At 48.4% G+C, this 15668-nt stretch overlaps 1 protein-coding gene across 1 annotated transcript in view; it reads left to right on the top strand.

Moving 5' to 3' along the window:
- Positions 1–15668, top strand: part of DNAH3 (dynein axonemal heavy chain 3) — a 149540-nt gene that overhangs the window by 11291 nt on the left and 122581 nt on the right. The window contains exons 5-14 of the mRNA XM_023523811.1: positions 1876–2003; positions 2395–2569; positions 3415–3604; positions 5121–5316; positions 6914–7039; positions 8236–8431; positions 9794–9973; positions 12597–12733; positions 14242–14347; positions 14537–14715. Coding sequence (XP_023379579.1) covers positions 1876–2003; positions 2395–2569; positions 3415–3604; positions 5121–5316; positions 6914–7039; positions 8236–8431; positions 9794–9973; positions 12597–12733; positions 14242–14347; positions 14537–14715 — 1613 coding nt within the window. The remainder of the gene's footprint in view (positions 1–1875; positions 2004–2394; positions 2570–3414; positions 3605–5120; positions 5317–6913; positions 7040–8235; positions 8432–9793; positions 9974–12596; positions 12734–14241; positions 14348–14536; positions 14716–15668) is intronic.

The following is a 15668-nucleotide window of genomic DNA, read 5'->3' as shown; positions in this document are numbered from 1 at the left end:
GAATTTTTCAATTATATCTTCTGATTCCGTCATTTGCTCTTCAACTCTGTTCAGTCTTGAGTTTATCATGTCTAATGAATGTTTTTTGTTTTAATGACAATATCTTTTCATTTTCAGATTTTCTAATTGTTCCTCCTTAAAGGTGCCCCGCCCGCCTATTTCTCATTCTATTCTTATGGGCATAGCCCTTTCTGTATCACTTGGAGAAACTTAAATGTTTCTTTTGGAACAATATTGGTATTGCTGTATTTTTTCCACTTGTAAATCTAATCCTTGGTTGTTGACTTTATTGGCTACTTTTTTCAGTAGTGGTTTTTCTCATGCGTTCGTGGGTTTTAGTTGGCAATCTCGTGTTGAGAGTCTTTTCCCGTGTTGCTGCATGCGTCCACCTCGTTTTTTATTGAGGTATATAATTCACACACGGTGAAAGGCACCGATCTTAAGTATTTGGTTTGGTGTGTTTTGACCACTCTTTATACCATATAGCCATCACTCTAATGAGAGCCGGGGCATCTCTGACACTGCAGAAAGCTCCCGTGTGTTCTTTTTCAATCAGTTCTTACCCCTGCCCAACGCCATCCCACCCCAGAGTAGCCACTTTCTGATTTCTCTTACCACTGGTTAGTTTTGCTCGGTCTCACATATAAATGTAATCATATTTACACTGGTTGTACTCTTCTGATCCTTCTTAATCTAGCTTTTTTTTCCCCCCTTATGCCTTCACCTGGCCTCTTAGGACCCCACGTAAGTACCAGATCTTATATTGGTGGCTTGGTGATAATTAGGGATCTCGTAGATCTGGTCTCTGAGGCATTGTGGGGCTTGGCCAATAATGATCAGTCTTTCTCTGCCGTCTCTGGTCACCATGTGAGTGGAGGATACATGTGATGTATCTGCATGACGGTGCTGATAAATCTTCAGCCTGTCTTCACGGGTAGAGCAGGCTCGCTGTAGCCTTGGATTTATGCCATGAGCTTAGCTCCAGCTCCCCACAAGCATGGTGTGCTCCTGGATCCTATCGCTCCCCCAGGAAGCGAACACCTACTTCTGCCCACCCTAGACCCAGAAGCCACTGTCATGACTTTTGCTTCACCCTGTGTTTATTTCTGGTCCACGTACAAGAGCGTCTTGTTGAACAATGCAATGGTTTTTGTTTTGTTTTGTTTTTTTAATTTTTAACGAGAATTTTGTTCGTTACTGTTATATTAGCAGTAGATTTAGGAGCTCAAAGTAGGAATTCGAAATATATCTCGAGTCTTCAGTTCTCTTTGATTCTCTCGAAATGTCAATTTAATATTAGCATGTCTTTAACACTTCTCTACTGCTTGTTCATTTCCTTAGACTAGAGGCCTAAGAAACAGTATCTTAGTTAGAGCTTAATAATAGAGCTTTATATCATTTATTGGATTTATTTGTAGTTTGTTGTTTATTTATTGCAAATAATACTGTTTTTCTATTTGCAGTAATTATATTTATTACAAATGATACTGGTTTTCCTATTTGCGATAAGCATATAATATTCCCTTTAAAATAAATATATTAAGTGTAAAAGTCTGAGTTTTTTTGAAAGAAAAATCTGAAACACGAATAGACCTGACGTTAAGAAAACAGCGTACAGGGTTGGGAGTGACTTGAGAAGGCAGTTTCTAACACTCACCAAACGAATAGATGACTATGGAAGGTGTGTGTGCCCATCCTTGTTCCATGGCTGGGGAAGCCGAGGCCTGGAGCGATAAAGTCACTTCCTCAGGGCTACACCGGTAGTCGGTGGGACAGGCGGGACCGGAGCCTGCGTCTCCCGCCTCAGCCTGCCACACCAAGCCCACTCCCTTAACATGCTCCTGGACTGTCCTGAGAGTCACATCCTGTGGACAGAGGGCGGTCCGAGGCCACTGCCCATCACTGATGTCTGTCTTCTCCACGATTCTAGCAACTAAAAGCTCAGCTGAACCCAACAAGAAGAAAATGAAGTTCTCTCCCCGAGGCAAAGAGGATCTCACCGGGTAAGGTGCCACTGTGGGGACGGGATTTCAGGACACCGGGCTGAACCAAAGAGGGCTGTGGTCTCACTGGGGGCATGCTCTGCCTCTCGGCTTCAGAGCATTCCCAGACACTCAGTAACCGGTGGAGTTTTTCCTCGATTCCCCTGAATCCTAAAAACTTTTAGGCTCTAAATAAACATAAGCTAACCAACTGAGCGAAACCAATGCTAATGCACCTATGAGGTGTTCCGTGGTTAGAGGTCATCACTGAAGTCCACACATACCATGCTGTTAGCCGACATGGAGGAGAGGGGCTTCTAGTGCAGGGGGACACTCGCTGGTTGGAGAAAGTAGGCCTGACCCCACAGCACCCCTGCACAGAGCCCAGGGCTGAGCTGTGTCATCTTCTCAGAATCAAGTTGGTCTGCAACACCTCGATGTCCTGCCTCTTGAAGAAGGAGGTGGTGGCCTCTCCGACCGCCCCAGGAAGCAGACCAATGAGTCCCGAAGAACAGATTCGTGTCATGTTACAGAAGGAGATGGAAATTGAAAGTCAGGAACCCAAGCCATCTGAATCAGACTTGGAGGTACAGGCTTGCTGCTTCCTTTCCCCCCGTTTGCTCTTGGCATCTCAGTGATTCTAAATAGCAGAGTCACCAACGTCCAGAGTGAGTGAGTGAGTGAGTGAGTGAGTGTGTGTGTGTGTGAGAGAGAATTCTCTGTTCTAAGTCAGTCTTAGAAATCGATGCCTGTAGGTCCTCTTAGAATATCAGTTGCAAAATGATGACCTGCAGGCTAGGGTTGCCGGATTTGGAAAATCAAAAACAAAACAGAAAAATAGGACGCCCAGTTAAATTTGAAAAAATGAATAATTTTTTAGTATAAGTGTGTCTCAACATGTCCTGTATTTTATCTGGCAACCCTACCAGAAGCTGAATTTGGCCTATAGATGTGTTTTGAAAATAAAAGAAATCTCACAGAAGCTAAATTTCTAACCTCTCTTGAAAAAGTTAAGATATTTGAAGCTGAGAAGTAGCCGTCTCCTTTAGATGAGAAATACATTCTCCAGTGTGTCTCAGTCTCTACCATTCCTTATTATTTTCCTATTTAAAGCTCATCCGATTACGCGGCCTCGTCCCTGGCCCCAGTGCTCACTCCTCTGCTCCTGTCTCCATTTGTCAAGTCCTTCCTTTCACCCCGCTGAGATCCCGCTGGCTTTAGTTGAACCCTCCAGAGTCTCGGGGAAAACGTACCAATGATCTTAGAGCACTGAGCGTGAAGTCACAGGCCCAGAAGGCGTGATTGCAGCGCATGATGGGTGGGTGGGGGTGGGTGCTGGGGGAATGGGGCCCCTTGGCAGCTGTGGGCAGGTGCAGGTGGGCACCGTTCGCCGGTCATGACCATTTTCTTCCCGGTGGTTTGTTTATGGAAGAGATACTATTACTACCTGACCCACGGAATCCAAAAAGATATGATTGCCCCGGAGGAGAGCGAAGTGATGGTTCGGGTCTCAAACCTGATTTCAAACGCGCTGCTGACGAGCCCCTCGCTGGAGCCCCTGATGACCATCCTCATAGAGGAGAAGGAGAATGACTATTACAACAGCCTCAAGAAGAGCATCGGTGAGGTTCGGCAGAAATGGGGGGGCGCGGGTCCCATGCGGAGGGCGCCTTTTTTCCTCCCACTATCGGTCCTCTACCCTGGTTCCTCCAAAAATGCCAAAAACATCATTTAACTTTTTAATTCAAACACCCCCCTTTCCAACCATCAGCTGTGTCTGCAAACAGTGCTTCCACTTTAATCTGCATCCACAAACCCGGGGGCTGGTTAAAATGCGGTTTCTGTTGCGGCAGGTCTGGGGCGGCCCGGTACTCTGCATAGTATTAACAAGCTCCCAGGTGAGGCAGCAGATCTGCTCACCTGGGGGTGATACCGTGAGTGGCAAGGGCCTGCTTGAAGTTTAAAACCTCGTTCAATACCCGCCTCTTCTCTCAAGTGTTTTTGTTTCTCTACAACCCTCAGCGGTCACCGCGTCCCCTGCATTTAGCGCCCTTCTCGTCTCTGCTCTCGACTCGTCCAGCTTCGGCTCCTCTGTGCCACTGTTTCTCTGCTGTTGTTTAAGACGGGCCTTGTCTTTGCGTTTCTCACGGGTCTCAGCTTCCTTATTGGACTGTTCAGCCTTCGGTGGTAAAGGACACCTTACTGAGCCTCACGCCCCTCTGTCCTTGGCCCCGTGTCTTGTGCTCACCGTGGGTCACTGGGAACTGTTGGACGATAGTGAGCCATGAGAGAAACACATCAAAGGAGGAGCGAGGTCATTTTAGTTCCCTGGGACCTTCCTGTCGCATCTGGACAGCAGCCATCTTTACCAGCTTGTCTAGGTATTTTTAATTTCCCAATTGACTTTCTAATGGCCTCAGTGTGACGGCTCCTTGTCGACTGCCAGGTAGAACCAGACAGGTGAAGATGAACACGCAGAGCCCTTCAAATCCCAACCCGACCTCTTTTCCAGTCTTGGCGCTCTGGGCTCTACCGGCTCCACCTGACGTTTCTGCCACGGGATGACTCAGCAGCCCGAGCACGGCGTGCGGAAGTCATGGGGCCGCGCGTGCCTCGTCACGTGCCACTTCTCCTGCCCCAGTGATCCTCCCCTCGGAGTCTCATACCGAATTCCTACCCGTCCGTTAAGACCAGCTCAACCGTTACTTCTCCCGCGAAGCTTTTCCCAGTCTTTCTTTCTTTAGCATGTGAAATATTTGGTCTCTAAATTTCATAAGTAGCTGGTGTCACCCATTGCGTTGATTTTTCCGTGCAACTATTTCGGTGTGAGAAATCGCCCGATGAGGCAGCGGCACATTGCCACGCACTAGATACCCCGACAGGTCTCGACCCCAGGTTCTCTGGGGTCTGTGAAGTGACTGCCTCCTTCCCCCGAAATAACTTCAGAAGGAAACCCCAAAACAGCAGGGTGGCACTGCCCCGATTTCACTTACACTCAGGGCATTGTCAACAGCCTTGTCCATGAGGGAGCATCTCCAGGTATAAGTGGACAGAGGCCGTGGACCTTCTCAGGTTGAAGCTAAGAGCACAGGTGCGCAGGGGCCCTGCCTAACACAGAGTGTGCCCTGTCGGTTACAGTCGATTACATCCTCATGGACCCCATGGAGAGAAAGAGACTCTTCATCGAGAGCGTGCCCCGTGCGTTTCCTCAGAGGGCCATCCGGGCCCCTGTGCCCTGGCACAGTGGCTACAGGAACGCCAAGAAGTGGAACGAGGAGCATCTGTACACGGTGAACCCCATGATACTCAGCCTGGAGGAGCTGTGGTTTGCAGAGTAAGAAAGGCCTCTCTGGCCCCCTCTCCCCGCTTGATCGCTTCCACACGTAGGAGAGCATCTGGCGCTGGGCGCGGTGGCACAGCCTTGCCCTAACCCGATCGGGCGCGTGAACTGTCAGTGACCTCTCTGTGCTCTCCTGGCACCCATGTCTCTAAGCACCAGAGCCTACCGGTTAAGAAAGAGCACAGGTGTGGAGCCGGCCTGCTCAGGTCCACATCTTAACGCCGCCGCTTCGTGGGTTCCTGGGTGATATGGGTGTGTTACCTCGCCGCTCTGTGCCTTGCTTTCTTCATCTCTAAATTGGGGGTAATGGTGCCAGAAAGGTTGGGGACCGCTGCCTTAGAAGATTTTTGTCAGCTCAACTGAAAAATCAGCACCGAGAAAAGTTGGTTTAGGAAGTGATACAGAGTAATTTTCTTACGTGACCTGCATTATTTAACTTTAAACATTCTAAGTGGTGACCTAGTTGTCGGTGAAGGGTGAGAAGCTTAGGGGACAGAATGAGGGTGGTGATCTGAAGAAAGACTAGATTTTCCGGCCACTTTGGGAAGTTCGTTAGGATTCAATTAAACATATGTGACAGAATTACCAGGTGGTGACAAGGGCCACACTGGCCTTGGAGATCAGTGGATGTGGTGAGTGAGGTCCCTGGGTTCTGTCCTTCCCTAGCTGTGCTTTGTGACCAAGCAGACAAACTGAAGACTAAGTTTACCACATCCACCAAAAAGGAACAGAAACGTAGGCTGCAGGATTTTAGGCGGGAGAGGAAAAGTGCCCAACAGGCCATTCGAGTGGGTGATGAAAATTAGAAGCAAGACCTGAGACAAGCTAAAAGAGTGCGCAGAGATCTTGCTGGATTGATGACTTAAAAGAGTGACTTATAAATGAATGGAATAGATGTCAGGAAGAGAAATGTGGCCCTAGGAGCTAAAAGAGTCCTTGGGAAGTGAAGGGCAGCTCATCCCCCGAGCTGAGAGAAAGAGAAGATAAGGATGTCACAGGAAAAGGCAGAAAGAGATGCACACGTCCATTTACCAAATGCTCACGGGACGCCAGCGTCTTGGCAGGCGCTGTGCCCGAGGAGGCTGTATGTATCTCGGTGAGCATGCCCATGGCCGGGGTAGGGCTGTAGGGGTGTTTGGGTTCAGACCAAAGTCATCCGCCAACTGGTCTCAGGTAGCTCAAGAACTCACGTGGTCGTGCAGGTAGTGCTTTGCTCGCTGCGTCCCCAGTGTCTTCACTGTCGTAAATAACTTCAATTTGTCCCATTTGATACCCCAGTTCTTAGCCAGCCAAATACAAGTTGGTGCCCAAATCCTCCTCCCCAGATGGAACACCTAGAGCCCAGCACATGGGCAGGGTCAGTAAACACCCGTTGAGTTGGCTCATTTATCTACTTTTTCCAAGAGTTCTTGCAGACTGTCCGCTCCTTCCTCAGACTTCCAGATTTTTCAGATATACTTAGTTTTGATCTGTTTAAATCTCCTCTCACGGAAAAATGAGAAGATACGCCCTTTGAGCCTGTCCTACCAATGTGTTATTAAGTGCTGCCTCAGCTCGGGTCATTTCTCTCTCTCTCTCTCTCTCTCGGCAGATTTAAAGACCTCAGGTTTGTTCGAACAGCGGAAATACTGGAGGGGAAATTGCCTCTGCAGCCTCATGAGTATCAGGACGTGATCCGGAAACACTGCCTGGAAGCACGCCAGATCCTTCTCAACAAGTCAGTATCTGGCCTCGGACCGAGGCTGCCTCACAGCATCGTAAAGATGGAAAAATCCCTGAAGTGGAAACTGGTTTCTAACCCCAAGGGTGGCACAGTTTTCCGACTTCACATCTTTCTCTGTCCCCTTTCTTCCCCGTCCCCATCCCCGACAGCCTTTGCTTCTCCTTACATCCCCTGCCCTTCAGCGCCCCCTCCTGGTCTCCCTCTGCCTTTTCAAAGTCACTCATTACCATTCATTGTGAGGGTACCACTTCCATTCCCCTCCTCTGAGATCCTCAAGGCCTTACAGGACAATGCAGTTGAATGGCTTGTGTTCGGGTGGCCCAGGTAAACAGCCTCAAGGGTCCAAGGTTTGTCACTTAGACAGTTCCTTTTTCTTTGCAAATGCATGCAGGACCGCATCCAGAGCCAGAGAAATTCCCTTATGTAAAATGATGATGATGATACCTGCCCACTGGGTTTTTATTATCAGAGAATAAATATATATTTATATAAAAATGTCGTGGCTGGCACATAGTAGCTGCTCAATAAATGTCACAGTTATTACCTCTATGACTATGACTATGGCTAGTACTTCTCTGATTGCTAGTCTAGTAGTTTTCTAGCAATCAGAAAGGAAATGTGATAGGATGAAAAGGCCAGTGGCTCCCACAGGGAATTAGAAATCGGGGGAAGTAGGAAGAAAGGAGCGATGAGGCATCCATTTCTTCTTCCGGTTTTCTCATTTCTGCTCTCGACGTCCGGATAGCTTGGCCACACAGGAGTACCTCTTCCCAAGTTCTCCTCCTTTCCTCTTCATCCTCTCTTTACTCCTATAAAGTCTGAATCAGATGCCAGACCTTTGCTGGGGAGAGAAGCTTCATAGAACATTCCAGTTCCTTTGCCCCTTCACTTCAATCTCTGGTTGTAATGAAAAACCCATAGACTCTTTCAGGAGGATGTGTCACCAGTAACCCCTGTTCGTGTTTTGTTATCGCTGATGGAAGGATAATCTCTCAATTCAAACCTTACCACTTTCTTCCCAGGAAAGGGGTGTTGGCAGGCGAGGTGGCTGGGACTGCGGAAGTACCGATCTGCAAAGCCGCCTAGAGGGAGATGCGCCATCTCTTTTGTCACAGGGAGCAGGGAATGACTGAGGAGACTTCTCGGAGCTCGGCGGAGGTTCTCACTCGGATGCCCTCCTGTCTCTACAGGTGGATCCCCACCTGTGCCAAGCTGTTCATCTCGCAGAAGGAGCAGTGGATCCATTTCGCTCCCAAGAGCGACTTCGACCCCTCTCGCAACGTCGAGGAATACTTTGCTTCAGTTGCAACCTTCATGGCACTCCAGCTCCGAAAGTTGGTCATTAAGTCTCTCGAGGACCTCGTTTCCCTTTTCATGATACACAAGGTACGTCGAGGCCAGAAGCAGCCCTTTTCAGGGGAAATAACCGATTCCATCACATGGGTCCTCAGCTGTAAAATTCTCGATTCACACACACATCAGGTTATTGTTAGTTTAAAAAAGTGATTTCTGGGCACACGCTGCACACTTTCCCAAGACGATTACCTACTACTAAGTTGATAGAACTCTACAGGCGTGGAGAAGTTGTTAAGAACATTTAAATAAAGATTGAATAAGATGAAATGCATGCCTCTTACAGTAGGAGGCGTGGTCGCTTTTTCATCTTCTCTGTTAAAGGAAGGGGTTGAAAAGGCTTTGTCATCAGCCTTTGGCGTGGTGTTCAGGGGGTGTCGTGTGTATCACGGCAGGTACAGACTCTTGTTCTGTCTTCGAAAGGGGTATCCCTCAGAATAAAAGACTTTTGTTGACCTCATTAATAACTTCGTGAAACTACTTCAGTGAAGTTGAAATAAAAACCCAAAACACTAAGACTTGGTTTTCAAAGCATCCCAGCATCCCCTAAGCTTAGGTAGCCTTGGGATCAAGGAAGATCCTTCTGGGTTTTATACCATGTGGAGATTTTACCTTAAACAGAGTAACAACAATTTTAATTGGCCTGGTTATGAACGGTTAAGTTCTAAGCGTTTTTCCAAATGGACTACAGATGAACAATCGATCGTTTGGCTCAAAAAGTATAAAAACTAACGCTGCTAAAGTTAGACTGCTGCGTTAGCTTGAATGAGGACCAGGCCATCGGCGTCGCTGCAACCCTCTGCTCGGCCAAGCAGAAGAGGCTCAGATGTGGGAACAGATCTCACTCTGAGATCCCACACGGAGGGAAAAAGAAAATCTTCATAGGTCTAAAAGAAGCGGAAATGGATAGGTATTTGACACATAGTAGGCATACCGCAAATGTTTGCCGGTCATCCTTAAATAGATCTAAATATGTCTAAAAGCAACTCGTTAGACGAGTGCCTTTCGTCAGGCACCATCATTGATGACGGTACCTCGCACGACCATCCCGCGTAGAGAGTTGTCAATGGCTCCACGCCAGTTCATGACTCTTGTAGGGAGGTTGACGTTTTGAGTGTCTACAATAGACCGCAAGCTCATTAGCAACTCTCTTTGAAGTAGACAGATAACTGTTTATATATCTGGATTCAGTCAACAAATTTTGGGGAAGAACAAGCTCAGGGAGGGCCAAGCCATACCTGGCCCTTGTTTTAAATATGAACGGGGCAGCCTGCCTTTCATGTCCTTTGGCAGTGCTCACGGTGCTCACGTAGTACTGTGAGTGAGTAAAATCTATGCCCTTGGTTCTGGAAGGCCCCATTTTGTGACAGTTGTCATCTCTTATGTCTTCCGAAGGATGGGAATGATTTCAAGGAGCCTTATCAAGAGATGGAGTTCTTTATACCTCAGCTAATCATGATCAAACTTGAAGTCAGTGAACCCAATATTGTCTTCAATCCATCTTTTGATAGCTGCTGGGAATTAATACGTGACTCTTTCTTGGAAATTATCGAGAGCTCTGAAGGGATCCCCAAGGTATCGTATCTGCTTAATCTTTGTTTGTACTTCTATTGATTTACTGCATAAAACAGATTTAAGATGGCTGAGCGCAACCCCTTGAACCCCAGAAAGAAGATTTGGGCCTTAAAGAAATACTCAGGCATCCCGGAACTGTGCTTCTGACAAGGGCATTGAGAGTTACTGGGTGGAGAGGAGAGTCCCTGCCCACGATGGCAGCCTCAAAGGGGCAGATGTGTCCCAAGCCATATACAGCTTGGGTTGATAATTCACAGTGGAGCGGTTGCCCATGAACTTGCCAAGAATCTTCATAAACCCATATCTAGTTTGGCTCTTGACATTCTGCATGTTTGTTTATTTAGCCACTATAGGCCTCTGGGGGAGAGACTGAAGCCTCCCCTCTGGGCCCAAGCCCTTTCCAGGTTCCTCTCCAAGGTGGCATTCCCAGTCCGATGACAGACACCCGTTAGCAGAATCTTAGGACGGGCAGATCCCGCACCCGAGTGTGACGAGCGTGACGCTTTGTGCGCTGACTCCCTCTAGTTTCCTCTGAATGACGGGTGTGGCAAGGGGGCTCGGGTGCACCCCACACAGGGAGGCAACCTGTGGGGTGACTCTCCCCACCCCACGCATCGCGTGCGGTGCGCAGTTGCCCCGAAGCTCGCTTCTCTCTGCGGTTCTGACTCAGAGGGTGGATGCTAAGGGTTCGAGACTCGATCTGGGGTTTGTAGGGAAGCGTGTGAACACAGGTGCTCCAGCCGCTTTCACCAGCGAACGCCACGTTTGAGATTTTGAACTGAACCAAGCCTGGTTCAGCGAGGAGAAGAGCAGCGGGCAGCTCTCCTGCAATCAGCAGCCCTAGGAACGGGTGGGAGAGAGGCCTGTGATGCGGGAGGGTAAGCGTGGGGCTTGGGAACAGATCAAGGACACGCCGCTCGACCTGTCCTTCACTGCTATCCATCAACAATGTCTGCGAGCGGCTTGGCCTGGAGAGCCCAGGGCCCTGTGGCTGCTGCTGCCAACGGCCCAGCCAGGGCTGGTGGTAGATACCATGGAGTGGAATGCCAGGGCCACGTGGTCATGGGCCACAGTTTGGACCAGGTTCGAAAGCCAGGCCCAAGTGAATGCCAATGGCTTCAGCAGACTGTGAAAAAGGAGCCCAGACCCAGAGTTCTCCACCTGGAGATATGCACAGCGCTGCTCCTGCCCCGCCACCCCCCACCCCTGCAAGCCCCTCTGACGTTTGTCTCTGAACGGAGAAGTGAAATTTTCAAGGAACAGTCCCACAGGTTGAATAAAGAAAGGCAACGGGCGGACGGTACGCCCCATCCCCTACCAGTCCTGCTGCCTTTACGGTTAAATACGGACTTTAAAAGTGGGAAGAAAAGTCAGCCTGAGATGTATGCAAATAGCAGGAGGAAAGCATATTTGTGAGAAAGTTACTGAAGGAAACCAAAGCAAACATTAGAAAATATTAGCAAAAAAAAAAAAAAACTTGAGAAAGACATGGATGCTGTACTGATTTAATACTGGTTGAAATGAAAAGAGGTGCATGAGAAGCATAAAAAAAAAAAAAATGAAGCTGGATGAGGTAATGGAAGGATTTTCCAAAACCAAAAATGCAGTAAGCAGAATTGAAAGCAGCATTAGCTGCCATTACTTTCATAGTCGGAAAACTACGTGACTCTAGAAAGGGCTGCTCAGGCCAGTCTCCTTCCCGGCGGGAGAATCTTCTCAGTCAGAGGGCCAGGGATGGAGCGAAGAGGGACGCACACGTCGGTGGCACTTGCTCTCTCCCCTTTTGAAACGGATATATTCTCATCAACAGCATATACCCGGCGTGACCCAGCAAAGCGCTCTGAGGTCTGTTCTGACACCGATCACCAAGGACTTCCTGAGCAGACAGGGACGTGGACGGCAGCTGGTCCCCAAGAGGGACTTTGCAGCCTTCACGAGCCATGCAGACAAGAACATTTCTCAGAGACACACACACGCCGTTGGGAAGTAGTGGTTGGGATTTTCGGAAGAGTATTACTATTCATGCCTCATAAAACCATTGCTTTCCCTCCGCTCACCCCAGCTGAGGAAAGAATCTAGTCTATCTCCTCTCTGGACTTTTGTCCAGAGAGGAGAATTAGCTGACCTCAGGTCACATAGTCAGTCAGTGGCAGAGTCGGGATTAGAACCCATGTCTCCAGTAGAAAAAGTTGATGGCAGTGGAGGCGGGCACCACTGTAACATTCATTCACTCACACAGTATTTATTGAGCACTTACCATGCTCCGAGCTCTTGTTGGGCCCATCACTATAGAGACGAAGTCAGGCGTGGTCCAGGTCCTCATGGTATTTGTATCCCATGGCAAACCTAGAACATTTCATGACAGTCATGATGAATGCTGAGTGCAGAACCCCCACTGGGGGCCCAGGGAGAGTCGCCGACGGACGGGAGACTTGAAGGGGGCGGGGACTAGAAAGATGAAGGGTCCTTGGAGAGGGAGGAGAGAGAGAGCCCTCTCCCCAAGGAAAGATGGAGCGGGGATGCAGCTGGTGCCCTGGAGATGACTTTGTTGCATCTCAGTGCATCTCCCTTCTCGTGTCTGGTACACGTCTTGCAACATCCAAAAGTGGTTATTACCCTTTAGGTGGAGTCTATCCTGTTCCCAGAGTTGAAAGGCTATAATCTGATCCTTCGCACCGTCAACCCTGAAGAAAATCTGGTTTCCGATTTCGTAGATCAAACTTTCGAGGTATTTCAGAAAAACCAAGTTGGCCCCCACAAGTAAGTCGTGACTCAGTTAGCCTTTGTGGCGTCGGTTTAGAGTTCTTAACCATCGTTCAGTAGACAATCCCTGTTCCCACACACCCAAAACAATACATAACAATAGCCAGTACTTACTCGCAAGGGTATTACTACTTATCCCATTTCACAGATGAGGAAACTGTAAGTTTCCTAATTTGACACAGCGAGAACCAGAATGCAGATTCATTGACAGCTCCACCTCCGTTATCTGAAAGCCTTGGGCCAGACGGCTTTCTGCATTTAGAAATTTCTGGTTTTCAGAAAAGTAACATTATGCATGTATTACGTGTCGTGCTGTAGTTTCAGCAAGGTCAGGGGCAGCAGCCTTTCATTAAATGTACTGGTATTTCTGCGGCGAGAGCCGTGAATAGCCAGCCTCACATCACCTTACGGCAGCTGTTGCTCTCAAATGGATTTTGAAGTGATGTTCTGTTTTTAGATCTTTTTGGAGTTAGGGGTTAAAGAAAAGGGGATGGAAGACAGGCGACCTGAGTGCTCCTTTCTCATCACACTGTAGGGTATCCCACAGCTTTCACGTGAGCAGCCTTGAGCGTAGGGGGACCACAGAATGCAGCTTCCAAACTGAGATGCTTTGAGGGCGAAGCGGGTGTGATTAGCAGTCACCGTGAGACAACGGGTATAACCCGGACTGTCCCACACAAACCAGGATGTGTGGTCACCCCAACCCAGCACTGCTTGAGGTGGTTCCATTGACCTTTTAGACCAGAAAGTCCCGTATCGTGAGGCTGTCCTGTGCATTTTTAGCAACATCCCTGGCTTCTACCCATTGGATGCTGGTAGGATCCTCCCCCTACTTGTGACAACAAAAATGGCCCCAGACATGGCCAAATGTCCCTTGGGGACAAAATCAGCCCCCTGGGAGTCTACACTGGGCCCCACACAGTTAGTTCTGCTCATTCATATCACCTTTATTTTCACTCAAACTTATCTTGAGACAGAGCATCCCAAACACGCTCCAATCTGGGGGGAATCTGCCCAGCTGTCTTTGCATGAGCTGTGAGCAGACAGAGGAAACTTAATTTTAGTCCATCAATTTTAGATTCGTTAGTTTTAATTTTTCATCACAAAATTTAGACATAGAACTTTAGAGATAGAAGAAGGAATAAGAAGTATGTTTGTTGCACATTCACTGTATGCCAGGCTCAGTATTAATTGCTTTATATATACATGATCACAGTTAGGCTTTACAGCAGTCCTATGAGATGCTATCATTTCCACTTAAAATTAAAAGCATTGACCTTTGAAAACAATTTTTTGTCTAAGTTCATGCAGCTAGGAAGCAACACAATTAGAATTCCGAAGCCAAAGTTCTGAATTCCCAGTGTAATTTCACTTTGACCACCTTATATTCCTCTTTCTTGGTTTGTGCTAATTTTTATGTTGTTATCTCTTCATTTGCCACTCTGACTAATCTGATTTGGTGACCTGTATTTTTATGTTTCATTTTATGCTCTCTGCTATGGAAGATACCTAAATGTATACAAAAAGTATGATGACTTATTGGATAACATGGCAGAGCAAAACATCACTGCATTCCTGAAAGAAAATCATGAAATTGACGATTTTGTGACGGTAGGAGATGCCATTTGCCATTTCATATCTTGGTGACGTGTGCTGCAGACAATCCAATGAGTTTTCAGTGTGTTTTGTTAGAATATGTCCTGTGCTCAGTATTGGACCAGATGGGTGGGGCATGAGGCCGCAGGCAGATGCAGGGAGGTCAAAGTCGAATTAATCTACTGAATATGTTCCTTTTTACAGATGATCAATAGCATAAAAAAGCGGAGAAATGAAATTGCATCCATGCACATTTCCGTGCCTTTGGCCATGTTCTGCCTCGACACAATAACCATAAATTACGAACTCTGTGAGCGAGCCCAAAATCTTAAAGACCGTCTGATTCAATTCCAAGTGGATATAAACCGGGACAACAATACCAGGTACCCTTATGTGTGCAGAAAAGTAGCAGCGACATTTGGCACAAACGGGAGGATGGAAAAGTAGCCTGAACTTGCACCTTAGAACGGTGACTGGACTGAATGTGTGGTTCGAGTTGCTTATGCCCCAGTGTGACAGTGGCAGGGAATTCTGGTTTGGGACAGCAGGCAGGAAACCACATGTGGCCCAGAGGAGCCGGGCTGGAGGCGTCCTGAGGTGGGCCGTCTGACTCTTCGGCTTCAGCTTTCTCGCAGGCACCTTTAGGGAGACGCTGCATTGTGGGCTCGGCTGCCTGAGGTCCCAGGTCCTCTCACCCATCATCTAGCATGCACTCGGGGACACAGGGTGCTTACGGGCACCCCTCAGAATCACCCCCGTGCTGACTTCTGCGGCGTAGGCCTGGGGAGTCGGTCATTCAGGCTTAAGCCCATTTTAAGGATGAGGGTCAAAATGTTTGTGACTGTGACAGGTAGAAGCCCACACAGAATGATCAAAATAAATGAAGTCAGGGCTCACATGTCCAAAAGCTCAGGAGCTGCTCCTTTCCACCCTAGGCCCTGCAGTTAGGATGCAGGCCACCCCCCCACCCCCCACACACCTTCCTCCGTCGGCTCCTTGCTCTGACGGGCTCTCTCTAGCATGAGCCAAGCAGCTCTAGGCTCACGTCCCAGGTTCCTATTCAGAGGGGAGAAAAAGTTTCTCTTTTTCCAACTGCCTCACAAAAGTCCTGATCCATGTGACACTGGCCTGACCTGGCTTATTTGTGCAACATCGAACTGACGCCGGGGCCAAGAGGGTGGCTTAGATCTGGGTGGTGTTTCCATCTCTGGGGGGATGTCAGCCCTACCTGGACCATGTGAACCAAGAGAGGGGGCTCCCCAGGAAGACTCGGGGTGTGGTTACAGGAACGGGGGACGACGCCAAGGCTGGGGCAGCAGCGGTCTGCTACTGTGTC

This window comes from Pteropus vampyrus, unplaced genomic scaffold (assembly GCF_000151845.1).
Source record: "Pteropus vampyrus isolate Shadow unplaced genomic scaffold, Pvam_2.0 Scaffold417, whole genome shotgun sequence".
Taxonomy (NCBI): domain Eukaryota; kingdom Metazoa; phylum Chordata; class Mammalia; order Chiroptera; family Pteropodidae; genus Pteropus; species Pteropus vampyrus.
This window is presented reverse-complemented; position numbering and strand designations above follow the sequence as displayed.